The sequence below is a fragment of the Perca fluviatilis genome, chromosome 4, assembly GCF_010015445.1.
Source record: "Perca fluviatilis chromosome 4, GENO_Pfluv_1.0, whole genome shotgun sequence".
NCBI lineage: Eukaryota > Metazoa > Chordata > Actinopteri > Perciformes > Percidae > Perca > Perca fluviatilis.
The window spans coordinates 36,759,680-36,781,252 of NC_053115.1; the positions used below are offsets into that span (position 1 = coordinate 36,759,680).

At 42.2% G+C, this 21,573-nt stretch overlaps 1 protein-coding gene across 2 annotated transcripts in view; it reads right to left on the reverse strand.

Annotated features, from left to right (window-relative positions):
* ptprga (protein tyrosine phosphatase receptor type Ga) overlaps positions 1–21,573 on the reverse strand; it is a 538,553-nt gene that overhangs the window by 10,272 nt on the left and 506,708 nt on the right. For both annotated transcript variants that reach the window (XM_039797848.1, XM_039797847.1), the window contains exons 15-22: positions 20,280–20,371; positions 11,988–12,084; positions 10,505–10,587; positions 9,495–9,629; positions 7,675–7,809; positions 6,856–7,031; positions 1,585–1,720; positions 221–367 (exon numbers count right to left, since the gene is read on the reverse strand). In XM_039797848.1, coding sequence (XP_039653782.1) covers positions 221–367; positions 1,585–1,720; positions 6,856–7,031; positions 7,675–7,809; positions 9,495–9,629; positions 10,505–10,587; positions 11,988–12,084; positions 20,280–20,371 — 1,001 coding nt within the window. The remainder of the gene's footprint in view (positions 1–220; positions 368–1,584; positions 1,721–6,855; positions 7,032–7,674; positions 7,810–9,494; positions 9,630–10,504; positions 10,588–11,987; positions 12,085–20,279; positions 20,372–21,573) is intronic.

Below are 21,573 nucleotides of genomic sequence, written 5' to 3' on the forward strand. Positions count from 1 at the left end.
ATAGATAGATAGATAGATAGATAGATAGATAGATAGATAGATTGATAGCCTTTGTTGTCCACTGAGGAAATTTGTTTTCCCAGTCTGAACATGGCCTGACAAATATACATACATACACATACAGTACACATAGACACACCCTCACCCCAAACAGCCTATGTTTGTGTATAATTTTAATTTTTTAAGTGGAATGAATAGTAAATGCCATCCGTCCCTTCACCTTGAACTGTTTCTCCAGATGTGTCCGCCCGCTGTGTCCGGGTGTCGTGATGCTGTGGAAGTAGCTGTGAAGCTGGTTGGCTGACACTTCCGTCTCCTTCCCCAAAATGGCTTCCATCAAGGCATCGTGGATGAAGATGTACTGCTCCTGGATCAGCCAAACGGTGAAAAAAGACAAACAAGATGTTTAGCAGTAGGTATGGCAGATGGTGTTTGGAATGCCCAAAACCATAGAACCAAGGTATCAGTTATAACCACATATTGGGGTTTCCTTATGACTTGAAACATGGCGTGCAGCAAATTGAATGTCCTCCCTGAGAAAAGGCTTTGAAAATCACACACACACACACACACACACACACACACACACACACACACACACACACACACACACACACACACACACACACACACACACACACACATTCTGAACACGCATCCTCCTAAACAGTTGGAATATGCAGTTTGGTTTGAAGCAAATAATTCTTTTCAGAGATAAAAAGAACCAAATTCAGAACACATATTGACAACAGATAAGCAGAACAGAAGCTGCTGCCAGCAGAGACATAGACAGGGGGGACAGGGGATATTATTAAAGTTATTACAATGCGTTGGCCAAACACAGTGGAGATGTAGTAGTAGTAGTAGTTTGTTTTAAACTGCACTAAAACAATTCACATGTCCATGGCAGACTGTGTGATTTGGTTCTCTACGCCAGCTTTAGCAAACACTATGTTGAGTGACAACTTCTTTGAGGAAAAAATATTCCACTTGTTGATCTGTTCAAGGCAAGATATTGTATCTCCACAACTACTGACTGTGGGTATTCGTGGTATCACTAATAATGTGGATATTGTCAGGATCTGCAGTGGTTCCTGTGTGTTTTCCCCGCTGCCCTTGCTCTGTTGTCTCTGTGTTCCTGTGTGAGGCTGAGCGTGGCCATTCTGATTCCATTCATTCAGCCACCTGTAAGCCCTCAGCGCTGATTGCCATCTACTCCTGCTGCAGTATTTAACCCGGTCTCACACTCCACTCTTCGCCAGTTTGTCGTCGTAGTCACAGTGGTAACGGTTGGCTCCGTTTTGCTCTCTGTCTTTGCTTCTAGCTCTGCCACGCTTCATCTGCCTGTTTGCCTCGCCCAGCCTTGTCCTGTTGTTCTCAGTCTGCATCCAGATCTCCACTCGCAACGCTGACTGCCTGCCTCAACATCGATATATCGATAAATTGCCCGGTCCTACTGTCTTTGTCTAAATGTTGTACCAGGTACCTTCCTCGTGTCTAAGACCTAAGACGCGAGGAAGGGAGGCAAGTGGAGGAGTCGAGGAGGCAATTTAATCAACATGAAATGCAGCGAGACATACAAACCTCAGTCTGGACAAGGTAGTTGCGCTGGGTTCGTATGTGTTTGAGGAAGCCCAGTACGTTAACTGTGCTCTTGTCCTTGATCTGCTGCAGCATGCTGTCTACGACGATGTACGTCCCCGTCCGACCCACTCCAGCACTGCAACACAACACAAGCCAGAGAGGTGAGAGGAATGCTACACATATGGGAAATTAGTAGAGATGATCCGATACCATTTTTTTCTTCCCAATACCGATTCTGATACCTGAACTTATGTATCGTCGATACCGAGTACCGATCCAATACCATCCCTGTATGGATGTGATATGATTGCTATCTTTGTTGTGCGGCCTGGCTCAGGTTAAAACTTTAGTGCGTAACTTTTTTATAATAATGAACGTCCGTTAAATTCAAGCGATTGCCAAATTAGTTGATACAAAGCCAATTAAGAGTTTTAGCTCCACACAACTCTCTCTGTATTTCTCAGTATGGCTATATTCAGAAAGAAATGTCGTCCGGCGACTTTTGCGCACAAAAACTCGAGTGAAGATAATGACCTCTTCTGAAGAGTCCATCATGTTTTTTTTAATCCTCCATGTCCTCCTTGGCTACTAGCAACTGTGTGGAGGAGGGGTTGGGGGTGAAGCGCGATCACGGAAGGCTTGTGTCATGTGGATGCACTGACCAAATTGTTGTCATTACTTAGAATTCCTCATTGGGGAGACAGAAACTACGCACTATAGCTTTAAGCTCTTTTTGAAACATGAACAAACACAAACAATGAATGCTGTAGAATTATTATACAGTTTGACAGTCAGTCATAACGGGAAAAAGAACAGAAATAAACTACTTTAAAGTAGATTTTCTTCAGGGCTAAATTACGTGGTATCAGATCGGTGCATTGACTCCACTACTTTCAGATACCAATACCAGCGTTTTAGGCAGTATCAGAGGCTTTTTCCATACTTGCATCTCTAGAAATTAGCAATCAAATGGATTTGGAATTACTTTTAAAAGCACTAACTAAAGAGGTGACAATAGAAAGCCTGTCAGGAAATTAAGGTTTCAGACATCAACAAGCAATATTGCACAAACATGGTCAACACCTTAAATGTGTTATCCCATGACATGCATTTCATTCACTGCTGTACACATCTTAACTGTACTTGCAGCAGCCGTTTTCTGCCTCGGGTGGTTTAAAACTAAAATCCTTTACATTTTTATTAGTTGTTTCTTGTGTGTGGAGATACATTTGATAGCACAATGTCTGGGGTCTATGTATGTATGAATGTATCTAAATAGAGGCAAAACCTGGTTAATAAAAAATAGAAATGCACTTTCTGATAAAATGTCCTTCACAAATTGCAAACTCATTATCAGCCCGGCAATTTAGCAAAAACACTAATCAATCGATGTGCAAGTCCAGATATATGCTGATGATATGTGTATCATTGTGGGACTACAATCATGACAATCATAAATATATATAATATATACATGTTTGGATTTGAGGTGTGTGTGTGTGTGTGTGTGTGTGTGTGTGTGTGTGTGTGTGTGTGTGTGTGTGTGTGTGTGTGTGTGTGTGTGTGTGTTTAGTTTTATTTATTTATAAAGGACAACGCACATTAATTAACATTTCTGTAAATGTGCCAGTGTTAGCCAGCCAGCTAATTTTCAATCTGTTGACTGTTAAAGCAGATGATGTGAGAACATTTTCTGTGTGAACAGACGATACAGTTTGATCTCATCTTATCTTATGAGTGCACAGTGGCAGATGCACAGAACTTTGGATTAGGACAGCAGAGCAGATAAAACCAGATTTAAATAAGCCTTGTGCCCTTGTGCAAAAAAATCTCCAAACAAGTTGAGCAAACGGCTCAACCACTTTTGACTTCACGTTCTCCTAAAGAGTGCTGAACTTGGAGGGATTTAGTTTAATGTAACAAACATTTCACAGTATGGATAACATTAGCATGGACAAAATATGAAGTTACGGTGTAAGGTATTAGCAGAGAAATAGTACAGTTACCCATGTATAAAATTTTTAATTTTAACTACATATCATGGCAGATCCAAGATGAAGAATGGGCATTGAAGTACACAACAAATTGTAGTTTTATAATCATAAAAATATATTTAAAAAAAAACACTTGAATGTTGAATATTCCCCTCACAGTACTTCACATTTCCTCGAGGACTGACTAGGCAGAGCCGAAGATCCTCGCCCACTGCTGTACCCTGGGAAAAACTATTTAGAATATCTACCCGCAGTAGACGGTCGTGGAGTAGTTTTCGCCCAGGAGCAGGTTAGGACAGAATTGTCTAATTTATGTTTTGACGACATTCTCTTTAAAGCTGTATGCCTCAGTTTTGGCAGCTTCCGTCACTTGCATGCATGTTATTATCCTGTCACAGACTGTGACTGCATTTCAAAGTGTTGTCATTCATATGTGACATAACTGTGAATAAACGATGACCATAACAAAAGTCCACTTATGACATGCCCTTTTACTGCAATGGTAGCCATGTTAGCGTCTGCACTCTCACATTCAAAAGGAATAGTATTTCATATTTGGAAGCTTTCCCCATAAGTGATGGCATGTGTTTTTTTTTTTTTTACTGATCAATCCATCGAGGAAAAGAAGAAAATATAGCCAAAAGAACAGAGTGTTGCTGAACAGTGTCTACATGGCAATAAGTTGACAGCATGGCCACAGATCCAGTTAACACTTATACTGTCCTTACAAATCCAGGACTTTAAATGCCCTGTTGCTTTAATGCAGCAGGGCAGTAGGGTGAATGAGAGTGTGTCTCTGTGTGCTCTGTTTGTTGCATAATGAGTGGGAGGACATCTCTCTGTGTGTGTGTGTGTGTGTGTGTGTGTGTGTGTGTGTGTGTGTGTGTGTGTGTGTGTGTGTGTGTGTGTGTGTGTGTGTGTGTGTGTGTGTGTGTGTGTGTGTGTGTGTGTGTGTGCCAGTACAAAATGCTAGTAATGAGTGGTGTGTCTGCAGCCACAGCGGCGAGCCACTGTGACACGTTATTATCTATGATCACAGCGCAGATGATAGCTGAGAGCTTCGTCCTCGTTCTCCCCCCCAGGGGCCACAGTCAGTGCACAATTACCAGTCATTTACCTGCCTACCTTACTGTAAAATGCCCTTAAATACAAGCTGGCAACTATGACAGCAGGTTCAGTGATGCTGCGTAGGCCACATCTACACTGTTTTCATTTTTAAGCAGAGTTTTGAGGGAAAAGAACAATCTCTAAAAGAGTTTTAGCTCCGGTAGCAGAACTAATCTGCATCCATATTAACACGTCACTCCCAACTCGTTAAATACGGACGCTTGGTCAGTGTCTCTCAGTGTCAGATACCCACTCAAAAATCCCCCTTTAGCGTCTGTATGGAACGCACCGGGCAGAGCAGCAGCTCGACCGCGGCGCAGTATGAAAGACCGAAAATCTTCATAAGGATTAGTCATAACGTTCACGACAGCAATTTTGTCGCACGGAGGGTAAAGTGACAGCTAATGATATTTTCCCTGGTGGTTGATGGGTCAAACAACACAGGATTTTCACCCAGGAGACCGGGGTTTGTGTCCCATTCTTGTCCTGCGTCTCACTGAAACGTACATTTTGTACCCCCACCCACCATCTTTCCCTGAACCTAATTGTCCCCTTCTTGTGCCGCATGTCAGTTAAACGTACGTCCTGACCCAGAGCGTCAAAAAGTGACGCCAAGAGTCCCGACCGTGCGCATCTAAATATGACACTAAAGGAGACTTTTTGCATCAGTAACAAATGCCAAAGGCACCTGACCAAACGTCCCTTTTTGACGCGATGGGAATAGACCTCAACAGTCCCGCCCACAGCCGACTCCGGAAGTAAAAATCCCACTGATTTTCTCCATAAGGATTTAGAATATCAGTCATAATGTCTAAACCATCCGAGGTAGACTGACCCCGAGCTACGTGGTTGTGAAACGAAGGCTCCTTCTGCTCCTGTAGAAGCTAGAAGTGCGTATGAAATCAACCTTCTTTTAAGAAAAACATGTTTTATTCGCGATCTTATGGAGAAAAACTACACTCCCCTCAATCCTAAGCGTAACAGTAACGTCTCTGATTGGTCCAACTCGCTGTTACCATAGAAACGTTTACCGTACCCGCGAAACCGCGAGCGAGCTTCTGCCATTGAAGTCTATGATAGTTTCTGTACACGTTCTTGTACCTTTGCCTTTTTTTCCATTTTCAAAATGTTTTTTTTTTTGCGCCGAATCAAATGTGTTATGCTCACTATTCATCTTGTAGCTGGTTGGCTTGATTCTAGACTTAAAACTCTATATATGAGCAATTTTCAAAACGTCAATGAAACAGTTGAATGGGGAAAAACACTTCCCGAGTCAGAGCCGTAAAAAAAGTGGGCGGTCACTGTTGAGCTCTATTGAGAATGTCTTGGACAACGTGTATCACATGATCATTCACACACACTGGGCATGCACATGCCGGTGTAAAGAGGAAGCAGATTGTCGTTTGACGTTATTCCGCGGTTAGAAATCATGGATGTAGAGGTTGAAAATACTTTGGAGAAAAAACAACAATGGTGAAAAGTAAGAGCAGGGATTTATTAGCTTGGAGTGACGACGAGGTGGAACTGTTCCTGAAAGGTATGTAAGCGTACCTAACCGATAAGACTGACTGACGTGCGTCTCCGTTTCCAAAGGCCTCTGTTTGTGCCCATCCATGCTACAAAGCAACCCCAGAGTTTTCCAACCAAAACGGGGGCAGCAGTGTTTACAAAGGGCTGGGAAAATAGTAGTAGTAGTGTGGACGCAAGGTGTGTAAATGTAGCGAAAGGTATTAGTTTTTGAACCAAAATGTAGTAGTGTACAGTAGATGTAGCCTTAGATATGCAGTTCTGGTGAAAGCAGATGTGAGTGTAAAAAAAGCACAACGGGAAAGGTGTGAAGTTCATTTGTAATATCTCTGCCAAAAAACACAAAGAATTGAAAAAGATTGTGGCATTTGTTGGGGCAGAACAAAGAGTGCATTCTTTACAAACACACAAAGGATGAAATTGATGCATTTGTTTTACAATAATCCAAAAAGACCTTTAATATAATCCAAGTGTACAAAAATGAATGAAGCCAAATTGACATATGCAGAATGAGCACACTCACTATGAACAGTTCATGTGTACAATGACAACACAGTAACGAATGTATCTGAAAGATGGATGGGGGGGGGGCAGAGTGATTAGGGAAGTTCCTGTGAAGTGAAAGCAGTGTAGAGACATTTACCTGCAGTGGACAAGCATGGGGCCCATGTCAGGCATTTGGGCGGCTGAGGACCTGCGGACAAAGGTGAGGACGGGCAGGGTGTACTCAGGGACACCCATGTCGGGCCACTGGGTGTAATGATACTGGAGCACCGTCCGTTCACTCTGGGCCCGTGCTTTAGGGTTCCCCTTCCCACCCTAGGTGGAAGAGAGGAAGGAAAGGAGAGGAGGGTCAACCATGGTCAACCTGCGATACTCTCTTCCCTGTCTGTACAGCCAGTGTTTAGCCCTCAGTACTGAATCTCTGTGGTTTCTCTCCTGTTTGTGTTCCTGTTTGTACATTCACATATCATCCTTATTTACTGGTGGTTTTCAGCCGCATTGGAACCGTGCAAATTGACTGCTGATGCAGAACGAACATTTCCTGCTGTTACTGCTTCACATGAAAAGCTTTCCACTGGAGGAACAGAAGGATTATTTTATTGTGAATAAAGGTATTGGAAATACAATTTGTTTGTCTTAAAGATATTGGCGCTTCATTACGGATGTTATTCTTCAATAAAAATGGGTTTAATCAACCAGATATGAACATATTGTGCCTTTTCTGGTCAGCAGATCAGTTTTAAATATTGCAGGGAGGAATAGTACAAAGGGAAACATAATGCACAGGAATGCTTTGTACGTTACACATATTCAGTGTGCGGGGGTTACATGAATAATAAGAAATACCTCAATGTGTGTTGGACAGGCGACAGGCTGTTACTGTGGTTTGTGATTAGCATAACACCTCATCAAGGTAAACAGCTTTACCTTGCTGTGCCACTTTTTCTCTTCTTCTCACCTTTTTGACTTTGGTGTTGCTCAATGTGAAGCGGCGGACAGTGTAGCAGGCGTGAACTTTAGTGCTTTTCAGTGTGACTACCATGTTGCCGTACTCTTCACTGTTCTCTGTTGGCCAGTACTGGTCACACTTTCTCTGTAGAACACACACACAAACACACAGACACACAAATCAGATAAAATTATTGTCAACAAATTGTGTAAAGTGTGTCAATTTTACCAGTATTTGTTGCAGGAAACTAGCCTCGTGAGAGCGTCCTGATCTCGCGAGCTCCAGTTTTCCACTCGCAGATCAGTCTGGCATCTTGAGATAGAGAAAATTTGGAGCCGTTCGCCAAACGACCGACCAATCAGCATTGGTTTTGAGGCGGGTTTAGGTATGACGCAACGAGAAGCGTCTATCACCAACATAGGTGGTGATAGACAGATGGTTTATCCAATCAGCTAACCAGTATTTTCAGACAGCGGTAGCCCTAATTCTGTTAGCCGCTCGCTAATGCTTTTTTCTCTTGGATCCTTCTTTTGGAATATGGACCAGGAACCTGAAATGGTGCCTTTTATTCGTAAATTCTCGTTACACAAACAGCAAATATCCTTTACCGACATGTTGCTTGCTTGCTGAGATAACGAGCTATGCTTTGCCTGCAGCAGCAGGGGTAGCCTGGCTTGTGGTTGTATTTTCATATGCTTCGTTGATCTGATTGGTTGATTTGGCCCGTCTATCACCAACATAGGTGGTGATAGACAGATTGTTTATCCAATCAGCTAACCAGTATTTTCGCCCCTTTTCGCCCCCCAAAAGTTCTCCAACGGTAAGTTCCCAGATGGATATGCCGAGCAAATGCGAAGCAATCCATCTGGCGGAGTCAGGTTAGCAGGAAACCTCACCATGGCAAAATGTGGTCCCGGAGACACCTACTGTAGCGGGAACTACCTACTTTGTCAGGTGTTAATATTTCTGTCTGTCTGTGGACAGATTCTGTCACCGCGACAACCGTGTATATTTTAGATCAAAATAAAGGCTGAGTTTGAAGATGGGTGTGGTAAAAGCAATGGCGCCAGAAGTCACGTGGGGAAGGAAGTAGGGAAGCTACTTCACGCTCCTGGTCTAATTTGGCATTGTGGCTGGTGTCATCCCATCAGAATATGGTCTCTAGTGTTTTTGTGGCAAGGTATTTTTTCCAGGGCTGAACACAGCCAGTAGGGTACCAAAATGAGAATAAGTAAATGAAATAATCTTGATGACCTGATGTATAAAAAACCCTGACCCTCTACCTTTTCATTTGAGGTACAAATACACTAGCATGTGGCAGCTGCTGCTTTTCTATACTTTACTGAGAACAGCCTACCACTTTATATACCTCCAGAGGAATGATAAATACTTTTATAAATATAATGCTCTGTCACAGTACAAGACTCGTCCAATAATTGTTCATTCACTCAGATAAAAGACGCAGCTTCCATAAACCTTGGACATGTGTATGATCAGCTCTAGCACCAGGACGCCACAGGGACATAGGCCTTCCTCGCAGTGGACGGATTTACTAGCCATAGCAGGAAAAGCGTAGGTGTTAACGGATAACATAATTGTTGGCTTTGTGAGCCACCAGGGTTCGGGAATTGGCTCATCTAAATCTAATTTAGCCATTAGTCATTGTTCATTTTGTTAGTCGCATTGTGTTTGACAAGTCTAAATGTCTGCTGTGGATTGATGAGTCCCTGCCACAATATGAGGCAACTGTGTTATCCTCAGCAGTAATAACCTCACAGTTTAGAAAAAAATAAATGTAACTCGCCGAGTGTGTGAGAGTCGGAACATACCCGGCCTTTCTCCACTAAGTTGGTGATCATGACGATGATGCAGGTGTTTTGCTCCCAAACCATCCGCCAAAAGTCCTCAAAGGTGGACTTGAGAGGTCCCTGGGCTGCGATGTAAGCTTTGGGCTTATTATAACCCTAATGGATGAATGAGTCAGACTATTAGTTTGGCAAGAAGTGGCATATAGAAATTACATCATTAAACAGCCACTGTTATGCTTTGTCTGGATTTCAGTGTGTTATATAGTTTCCTATGTATATAATAGATGTATAAAGTACAAAAAACACATTTCACTCCAAGCACAGACAGCACTTTTTCTCAACTGCCTGAAACGCCTCGCCCAAATTCCTGTTTGAAATTCCTCCATTAGTGATGTCAGTGACTGACAAAGCCAGCCCAGTTTGTGCTGCCCATAGGTGCTGCCTGAGCAAGCACAGCCCGCCCAGTAGCTTGTTTGAATTTGGTTGACCAATCACAACAGAGTGGGCCAGCTGACCAGTCAGAGCAGACTGGGTTTTTCAGGAAGGCGGGCCAAGAGCTCAGACATTAGGCTTGTTCGCGATGAGCCAGGCATGGGCAGAATCGATCACCGGCGATCGCCGCCCAATGCATGCTGGGAAGATTTGTGTCCGACTTGATCCCGACTTGCTCTGACGTCATGCACACATAGGCAATGATGACCTCACTGGATCAAGGCGGCCGCAGTTTTGAGAGGCAGGCAGCGCAGTTGCTTTTCACTGACTGCAAGACCCAGGCGGACCCAGGGCATGCTAGGAAACGCCTTGCTCTCAGCTGATCTAAAAGCTGATTGGTTCAGAATTTGAAAAGTATAATAGGAGCTCTTTAAGTATTACAATCCAAATTCTTCCAAAACTTGACATAATGACGAAAATATATCTCTAGATTCTTTATCGTCTTGTATTAGTTCTTGCAGTCATCATCTCGAAAATGATTCATGTCATCATACAAGCACACAGATCAGTGTTTGAGATATCCCAGTGGATGCACTCACATCCACATAGTTGGCATTAATGTAGTCGGTGTGTTTGGAGTCCTTCCCAGCCAGCGGCCTGAGCTTCACCCTGCTGTGGTCATCTGAGGAGAAATCACAGATCAGTCAAACAGGGAGCGTGTCTGTGTGACTGAAACCACGGCAAAAGCTAACCTCCCCTCTAACCCTAACACGGTGCTGTCCATGTTCAGTTATTCTGCTATCTTGGTGCGCTGCCAAGGCATCGCTCCCAACCAAGAAGCACATTAATCTTTGTGGTTGAAATAATGGTCAAACTGGGTTGTGTAGCTTTTTACAGACAGCTAAACAGCATGGTACCTGCCCTTTGCTACTGCATGCGCTCTAATAAACACAAGGCTGAGCTGCTTTCAACACAGCAAATGGTTGTATGACACGTGGAATATTTATTACAGATCGATGTAGGCAAGCGCCAAGCATGTGTGTGGTGCTTTTGGGACTAGAGGTAAGTGGTACGTTTTTGCTTGGCTCGTGGTGGAGCCCAGTTGGTTGGTCTTCAACTTCAGACAAACTGGGCTCTAAACGTAACAGAAATCGCCAGACAAATGTTGGCCTCGGCACTAAAAGATCCACTGCCTGCTCAGGGAAATGACTATTTGAGGTCCGCTAATGATTTTATTGAACTAGATAGATATCTGGAACAAACATTCAAAAGTACATATCTTAAAATCGAATGGGTGACATGACATTTACTTTGGACATTGACAATTCCCGGGGAATCTTAATCTATTTATTGGGCAATTATATGACCTTTGCTTTCATGCCACCAATTGGAAAAAATCATCAACAAGGTAACAGATGACCAGATGGCCAATTTGCTTTTAATATTCATGATCCCAGAGGAGGAAGAGGAACCCTACAAATCTGGGTGATCCAGCTGCATTTCATTTAGAACCATCCTAACACAAATGCTTCCAATTGCACTTAGGATCCTGCATGGCTTAGTACCTTGACATTTACCGAGTACATTCATGCTCTCCAGAGGAAGAACACTAATTGTTAATTCCTTGACTTCTGTTTTTTTTTTTTCTCTCTTCACTTTCTACTCTTGGAAGCATTTCCTCAGCAGTCCTTGCTGGAAGCCCTCCTTTATAGTGAACTACAGTGAAAGGTGTCTTATTTTGAAGAGGAAACAACTTTTCAACACCAAAATCATAAAGCTAGAGTGCAGAACTAAATGAACGTCCGTTACAATCAAGCCCTTTCTAAACCTATCACCACCAGGGAAAGCTCTCTGTGTTTCTCAGTATGCCGGAGTAGTAGTGTCTGGTTTCTGTGGAGACATACCTGCACAAATATGGATTATGTTAAAGAAGTACAGACACTTTGATTCTGAAAGTAACTGAGTAAACAATGTTTTTGACAGTTATAATATACATGTTCAATACAGTATGTTTTATAGGTACTATATGAAGGACATAGGACAGGATATGCATCATGGGTGTGCTATAGAGAGTGTACTCACAGGCCACTATGTTGATGTATCTGTTCTTGTGCTTGTTGTCAGGGTGGTTGGAGTGCTCGGACGTGATCTTCATATCGGCAGTGCACCGCTGAACCTCCTGGAAGGACACACACACACATATACACACACACACAGACACACATACACATACACACATATACACCCACACGTCATTCCGATATGTCTGTATGCTTTGGTGTATGGAAAGGAATCTTAAAAAGTTACTGTTGGGCTGCAAATAACGATTTTTTTCCTGGATGAATGGATTAATTGTTGGGTGTCTAAAATGTCAGAAAATGGTGAAAAATGTGGATCAGTGTTTCCCAAAGCCCAAGATGACATCCTTAAATGTCTTGTTTTGTCCACAACTCAAAACATTCAGTTTACTGTCACAGAGGAGAGAAGCAACTGTCATGCCCAGCTCCCGATAGGTCATGTTTTCAGTTTTCTTTCACATCCACTTACTTTGCTCACTTCCTGTTTTATTTTGAAATCCACCGTGTGTTTGTGTTGCAGGTCACTTTCTTTCCGGTCTTTGTCTGCCTTCCCGCCTTGTGTGATCACCTTCCCAGCCCTAATGTCTTGCACCTGTGTCTAATTGTCTTCCCTCCCCCCTCAGGTGTATATAGTCACTCCCTCCCTCTCTGCTCTCTGCCAGTTCGTCTAATCCGTTTGAGTTTAGCGTTCCAGAATTTTTCCCAGTGAGTTTGTAAGTGTTTCTGTTCCTCTGCCTGTTTTTGACCTGAGTCTGTGTAAGCGTTTTTTGGATACCATCGCTACATTTACCTTTTTGTTCTGGCTGCCAGTGTTTTTTGGAGACTGTTGCCTGTTTTGTTTTGTACCGTGTGTACAATAAATACTTTGTTTGAATGTTGCTGCATGTCTGAGTCCTGCATCCTGAGTTCCCTGTTTGCCCCGCCTGACAGAAACTAGAAAATATTCACATTTAACAAGCTGGAATCTGAGAATTTTTAATTACTTAAATCTTACTTTACTCAAATTGATTATTCAATTATCAAAATAGCTGCCAATTAGTCGAATAGTTGTCAAATAAGTGAATAATCTTTACAGCTCTAAATGACTGGTTGCATTCACAGAAAATGTACTGTGGATGTCCCCAGAGGATAAACCCTAATGTTTTTGGTGACCCCCTAACCTTTTGTGAAGTAACCATTGCATCAATTGAACTTGTATGCAAGGAATGCCTAAATCTAATGGACATGATGTTTTAATCTAAATGCCGTGACATTTAGTGAACATATTCCTGCTCTGCAGAGGACTAACACCCTTTTTTATGACCCCATGAACTTTGATCTAGCAACACATTTGTACTGTGCGGTGTAGTGAACAATGGGCTGCTACCTGCACTTTAGACTTAACGCCCTGCTTCCCAGTCGATTGCTCACAATTGTTTTGACATGGTATGAATGCAGCATTTGATAAATCATATACAGTGATGGAAAAAGCAGATAAGAAGTGTGCAGTAGATTTTGTAAAGAAAAGAAGGGTTCATTTGCAAAAACTCTCATATGTCAAGGGAATTTCAACTAGTGCTGGTTTCTCCATTTTAACAATAAAATGTACGAAATTACTTCCCATAATTTGCCACACACCGTATGTTTTTTTTTTTTGTTGTTGATCCATACTGTACTTTTCCGTATCTCACATCCACCACACGCTGCTGCCATAACTGTCCACGTCTCTTGCACACAAGCTGCTCCTCTACGCTCTAAGAAATATCTGTGTATTAACAGTTGTATGACCGTGTATTTTAACAGAAATTGTCCATAGAACGTGATTCACAGTCATATTTATTTTTTTTTTACATTTCGAATTGCATAATTTGTGCTCTGCCAACTTTTTTTGACCACCAAGGTTGGTTTTGGGAGATTAAAGAAAGTCCGCTTTGTCATATTTTCTGACGCGTGTTGCGCTTTTTGGACATTTTTGAAGATCTTTCAACATTTTTAGAAGTTTCTAACTGAGCAGCTTTGTATGAGAGAATGTTTTATATAGGCCTAACCAATTTTTTACTGTAGCTACACACAAAATAAAATATTTTTAATTACGGGGCAAAGTCCGGGTAATGAGCTGCCAGAACTTTTTCTGTGATTTTACGGATTTATTTCTTAGAGTGTAGTTCTACCTGTTCGGGCCGATTTCTACTTCCACAGCACCTCGTTCCCTCTTTGTCTTTTCTTTTTTCTTTTTGGCTATAGCAAGTGTTCCTTTCCTTTCCTTTCCTTGTGCTTAAATAAGATACATCCCTTGCTTGGCATAGTCATTTATTTTATCAACCTGAGGGCATGGTTCACCATGTTGGAAAGTAACAGCTATGGTGACATGACTCGTGCTTAACTACTGAAAATGAAAAACAGGATTCACCCTGGAGATCTTTTTGTTGTTTACTTCCTATATTTATTCTCATAATTATTTTCCTTGCTTACAGTCCTAAAGAATGACAGATTGCCATTCTGGGCTTAGCAGCCTGTGAATATATGTCAGTGTTTAATGTCAAGTTCCTGCCAAGCAAACAGCTGTTGGCTGCTAGCTCAGCACGGCCAACAGGGAAGGCAGGCGCTGGATTTGGCTCTGACCCCTGGGCCTCATTTCCTCTGGAGCTTTACAGGCACACCACCCTGTTTTAGCACTACGAAACATTGATTCATCATAGTAATTGGGAATGGGATTTATTTTGGGTGTAGCGAGCTTCATGGTGAGTATGTGTGAGCAGATCAGGTTGCAGGTATGATAGGATGAGATATGACTGCATATGATTTCACACAGACAGGTGATGTGATCAACAGATGGTACACAAACTGACACAGATACACATAGGCTATATGTGCAGACAGTTAAACTCAATCACATTCACACATAAACACATCCCTTTTCTGTTGCTATCCTAGAACAGAAGGGATGGTTGATGTTAGCTCCCTTCTGTAGTGAACTGATGTAACTTGGGTTTGGGCTGCAGTTCAATGTGGTGCATATACTTTTCTTGTACTTTCAGGCTGACAGTGACTATGTTTACATGCACACGCTATTCCGATGTTTGCTCTTAAACCGAAAAAACAATATTCCAACTAAGCTGTTTACATGGCTAATGAAAGTGAATATTGCAAAGTGCAAAATAGGATTTTTTCAAAGTTTTCCAGCGGTAGAGGACTTGTTGGACCAAGCGAACATAGTGTCCAAAGCTAGAAATCTTGGTGTGGTAGTCATGGACTCAGACCTGAATTTCGACTAACACATTAGGCAATTACAAAGTCACACTACTATCACCTTAAGAAAATATTAAAGGTTAAAGGACTTATGTCTCAGCAGGATTTGGAAAAACTTGTCCATGCTTTTATCTTCAGTAGACTGTACTACTGTAATGTCAACCAACCTACTCAAACTGAACAGCAATAAAACAGAGCTCTTGGTTGTGGCCCCCAAGGTGCTGCTTCAGAAGGTTGGAGATCTCATCCTGGATGTTGACGGGTGCGCCATCTGCCCATCCTCTGAGGTCCGTAACCTTGGTGTAATCCTAGACTCCACCCTCTCTTTCCATACTCGTTTTTTCATCTTAAAAACATTTCCAGACTCCGGCCATCACTCTCTGACTCCGTGGTAGAAACCCTCATTCATGCGTTCATTACCTCCCGTTTGGACTACTGCAATGGAGTCCTGTCTGGGGTCCCCAGCAAAACCCTAGACAGGCTCCAGTATGTCCACAACTCTGCCGCCAGGGTCCTCACCCACACCAAGACCTGGCAGCACATCAGCCCAACCCTCATCCACCTTCACTGGCTCCCAATTAAGTCTGGCATGAAATATAACTACAAAACCCTCCATGCCCTGGCCCCACTGTACATCTCCACCTCCTCCATCCATACACCCCACCCCGAAACCTGCGGTCCTCAGATGCTGGCCTGTTCTCCTTTCCCCACACCAGACTCTGTACCTTTGGAGACAGAGCCTTAAGTGTTGCAGACCCATCCCTCTGGGACACCCTCCCTGCAGATATCCGCAATGCTACATCCCTGGACATTTTAAAAAAACTCCTGAAACACCACCTATATACCACCAAGGTTATAATCGTTAACAAAAACGAACAAAATACCGAAAACTTGGTGGGGAAAAAACATTCTCGTTAACTGAAATAAAAATAAAAACGAGGCATTACAAAAAATCCAATAACTAATTAAACTGTAATGTCTGTTTGTAAAACCAACTAAAATAAAATGATAGAGTAAATGTCCTTAGTTTTTGTCTTTGTCAATGTCCTTCATAGAGCAAATATATCTTTCAGAGTTGACATTTCCGACCATTACCATAGACATACAGTTTCCGACTGGGAAACCATAAATTCCGACATTCGATGTCAAATTGATTACAGCATAATCCATGGCGTCATGGTGTTACCGAAAGTTTGGAGAAAGCATCCTATTTGATTATGACCTATGTGTGCCTTGAACTGGAAGGTGGTAAAATACATGGACAATTTATTAAAGGGAAAGATCCCACGAATTTGAAAGAACATTTGAGAAGCGCGCACAAGGAGGCTAACCTAGCTTACCTTAACAAGGTAAAGGAGAAACAGAAGCTAAGCCGGGAAAATGGCGTGGACGTATGGGTACAGGGCCAGGCAGCATGACGGAGACAACCGAAGGACAGAGAACACTACAGGAGTGCTTTCACCGGCGACCCGATAGCTGCTGGTTAGTAAATACGCAGGCACACCATAAGCGGGAGGAAGCGTGGGGTAATGGGCCCTATCTTGCACTCAGCGCAATTGCCTTTGTACACCGACGCATGTATCATTCCTATTTTGCACCCGACGCACAGCGGACTTTTCCCTCCACAGACGCACGTCGGTAAATTAGGGAATATATTTGCGCTCCTGGGGGCGGTTCAGCGAAAAGAGGAGGCGTGTTCCGGCGCAAACGTTACTTTGTGCTATTCTGCAGTTTCAGAAAACAATTCCGCCACTGACCAGGAAAAACCTGGTCTAAAGTCAGTAGCGCCTTATTCAGATGCTATTTTAGGGGCGCATGCTTGGCCATAATGTAGCGTGTGCACAACGCGCATACACTTCTCTCATCTACAGCAGTTCCCATTTTTGAAAACCATACATAATTACAAAGGAAAATATTACTGAAAATGCGCTTCATGTGTTTGGATAGATCAGGAGGCACTTTACAGTCCAGTCCTCAAAAAGTCGCAGCATTCTTTGTGGCTTGTTGTGTTTTACACATTTCCATGAATCATGGATGTGTTGATGACATAAATGAGGAAATATTAGAGGACTTAAGGAGACGTGATGTTGAACTACGGCGGGATCTGGTCCGGGAGTAATGCGCGATGCGCTCCTGGTGGAGCGGGTGGACGGAGATGGAGTGGGGGGGGGAGGAGGAAGGGGCACAACAGGTGTAGGTGGTGCGTTTGGAGGCCCACGCTCCATTGCTGCAGCAATCCTCTCCAGACTTGAGGAGACGTACCCGATCAAGACGGGCATTTATTACTTTGCCGCATCTCGCATCGGCAGCTCCCGCTGGCGTGCGCCAGGCAAATCCGCCGTCATAATAGCAATCTGCCATGGAACAAGCGCCCTGCTCTTAAAGGGAATGTGAGATGACGCTCTGATTGGTTTATTGCACGTTACGCCCAAACCACACCTAGCTACTTCAGACCAACCCATTTTAGATTTGCGTCGGGCGCAAGAGTCATTTATCCCGCCGGTAAAATAGCAACAGCGCCCGAGATCCGCCCACAAAGCTACTTGCGTTTTGCGTTTCATACTTGCGTTTCAGATCGTTAAAATAGGGCCCTATATGTGTGTTGATACTGGGATGTCTACACAACTGTGTGAGTCGATTGACTTCAAAAAGTTCACCATTTTACTCGAACCAAAGTTCAAAACACCTGTTCACGTATGTCTTCTTTAGTCTGTTGGCTAGTTAGTTTTTTTCCCTGGCACACGTCACTTACACATTTTGCACTTACTGTGGCGTCTTGTGTAGATTGTTTACATATTTGTGCTCATTATATTTACATTTTATGTCCTGGTTTTATCGTTGAATCCATTGTGAATACATATTTCTAAAATTGTATGTTTTTGTTGAGTTATTACACAATACTGTTTGAATACTTTTTGAATCTTGCCCCTGACAAATAACCCATATTACACAAAAGACTACGACTAACACTAAAACTAATAAAAACTAAACTAAAACTAATCATTTTCGAAAAATACAAAATAAACTAGCAAACCTGCTTTTAAAACTAATTAAAACTCAACTGAATTTGAAAACAAAGTCAAAATTAAATAAAATAAAAAACTAATGAAAAATGCTAAACTGTAGTAACCTCGGTATAGACACGTGTAACATGTTGCGGCAACATCTCCAATAGGTGTTCCACCTGGTTGATATCTGCCGACTGAGACTTTTTCTTTAATTTGTCACCTATCTTTAGCCATAATAACTTTTACACCCAGCATGTTTGAAGTATTTATTTCGATTTCTGGAGCATTTACGGATTCTTTTGTTCATCTGGCTGGGTTACAACAATGCCATTATGTAGTTTAGACTAAATCGTGATGATTGATGCCCTCAGCCTCCCTGACTCCACTCTGTCAAAGCAGGAGAAACTGGGGCAGCAGGGATGTGGGAGGAGGATCATTTCATTTGGTAAGGGGCTCCCTTCCTAAAGCACTTTCCTGTGGGAGAAGGGGAGGGATTACATTGGAAGTGTAACTATTAAGTTACTTATTCAGAGGGTCTGGCGCAGTCCACCCAATTTTCTCTTTCTGGGAATAGCATGGCCCAGCAATGCAGAGAGAGTGGAGGAAAAGCTGGAAACAAGGTGACGAGTGACGATGGAAAAAACAGAAAAGAGCAAGATATTGTCACAGATCACAGTTGCAGAGGGAGCTTTGGCTGGTGTGATGATGCACGCAAGGGTTATAATTAAACAAAATTGCCCATCACTGAAACGTCCTGCTCATTTTCTCTGTGATAACCATAGTTATTCAGGATGCAGCCTGTTTTGTCTTCATTATCGCTTACTATCTCTGCTTCAAATATTATATGTAGTGTGGGAGTGTGTTTAGACAGCATAAAGCTCATACACAAGATACATATGGTAACACTTCTGATAAATGACGACTAAACAATATATCTTTTAGAAGGAAAAAATGAAGTGCTCGGAAGCTCAAAGCGAGTCATGAAGGTGCCCTTTTGAAGGGGAACACAAATGTTCAAAAGAGAGAAAAAAGGTCCAAGGTGCTTTTCATTCAAAAAATGTAAAAAAAACTTTATTTAAATTGCTATTTCAATGTACTACAATTTCGATATGAAATAGCCATTTGAATAAAGGCTTTGCAAGAAGAATGCCTTGGATCTCTTTTCTCTTTTAAACAATATGTTCTAGTGATGTGCTACTTCTGACTTTTCTCCATTTTACATACTGATGTACTGTGAACAATACACTAGTAAGAGCTTTAAAACTACAACGGGAATGCGATAACTCTACTTCTGAGCTGACACAGTGGACTGTGCCAGGATCTGTGCAGGTAACCTGCTCTTGCACATTCTTTAAGTTTATCATAACCTGGCCGTCAGTATCTGATAGCGTGTGTGTTCATGTGCAGGTGTGTTCCTAAAAATCAACACAAGGTATGAAGGCCAATATGGTGCAAAATGCAAGAGCTTGTAGAAGACGATGAGAGAACTTGTAGAACAAAAATCTGAACTTGTATGTTGAGCACATTCGCCACTTTGTGATGTCACATGTGTGAAGTTGCAGAGACCGATTCAAGAGGCTGTAATCGCTGAGTTGTGCTGAAAAAAACAAACTCAAGTAAAAAAATCATAATATGAATAAAAGATGCATTACAAGTTTGCAGCTTTCATTGTGTTTATGTAAAATCAATCTACACATTTGTCTTTATTTTCCCCTCCGACTTCACATTTTCTGAGAAAAGATTTCAACATACAAGTTCAGATTTTTTTTCTACAAGCTCTTGGACTTTTTCTTTCCCTTTCCATGACTTAAAACTTTGCTCACATGTGTGTGAATATTTTATACAAGTGAAAAGCTGTAGCATACAAGTTCAGATTTATGTTCTACAAGTTCTCACAATGTATTTTACAAGTGCTTGCATTTTGAATCATATGGAGGACTGGTGTAGTCTGAAACAGAAAGGACCAGGAGATGAAGAGCTGGCCAGCATACTGATTGCAGTAAAGATTGCAGCATGTTTACATCGTGTTTGGTTTGCACATACAAGACTTCACTGCTTACCTCAAAGTCTTCCGAGAATCCACGTTGGTTATTTGAGTAGAGTTCAGAGATGTGTTTGATGAATTGCTTGACTGGAATGGCCTCCATGTCATCTGCAGAGAAGAGACGAGGCCAGGGTTAAACTCGGGCTCTACAGGAGCAGTAAATCGCCATGCAACCATGCACCTGCTGAAACTGGACACTGGGCAGCTATTTGACAGTGCATTACAGCAACAGAGCAGCCTGCCTTTGACAAATAAAGGTACTACTGCTAGACAAGTATCATGTGACTTGTGAGGGAGGCTGTGCCAGACCTTTGCCATTGTTCATTCAAATCAATCCATACCTTACAGAGAACAGTCTAGGGTTACAACAATATGTGAATGAGTGATGAGTGGCAAGCCAGACTACTGCTACAACTCACTGGCTCAGCTTTCACTATACAAGATTCTGGGAGCTGAGATTTTACTTGGCAGACCAATCCGTGAGTATGTGACTCACCTCTTCAAACGCCTCAACCTTGTAAGCAAATAATTTAAACTTAGTGTTACGCATCTCAGCAACTGCATGGCCTATTTCTCATCTCAAATTGATTGAGAAACTGATTTTGGAGGTTTAGGAGAAATTTGATGAGTTTAGAACAATGCCATCTTCTTCCAGTTTGATAACAGAATTCAAAGACCAATGACAGTCCAGCGAGTACGCCAGATGAAAGAAGTGTTGGGATGGTGATGTCTGACTGATGGAGAAATCAAAATAATCTCATTTAGCAGCATTTTTGGAGATTCCATTTGTTTCACACCATTTTCCTTACGCAAATGGAGTTCCCCAGTTGCCATGCAATTATACAGTAGATTTTCAAATGTCCATTTTTCTGATGGAAATTCATTCTTGTCCTTCGAAACTGCAGTTGAGAAAACAATTTCGCCACGCAGTGTAGTAGCTGTTTGTGTGTCCTTTTGTGTGGTTTTTAAAGCAACATGAGCAATTCTTTTTTAAGTGCTTGGAAATGGAAATACGAACATCTGCAACTCCATGAGAAACTGTACAAACGTTTCACAACAAAAATGCTTGTTCTTCGGGGGTATTGTCTAGTCTCTGTAAGTTATAGTTATAGTTAGTGTGGTCTAGACCTACTCTATCTGAAAAGTGTCCTGAGATAACTTCTGGTATTATTTGACACTATAAATAAAATTTAATTATATTGTATTGGCTGACCCCTCCCACCCTGGATACAAATTGTTTGAACCTCTCTCCTCTGGCAGGAGGCTGCAGTCCATCAGGACCAAAACCTCACACCACAAAAACTTCAGTG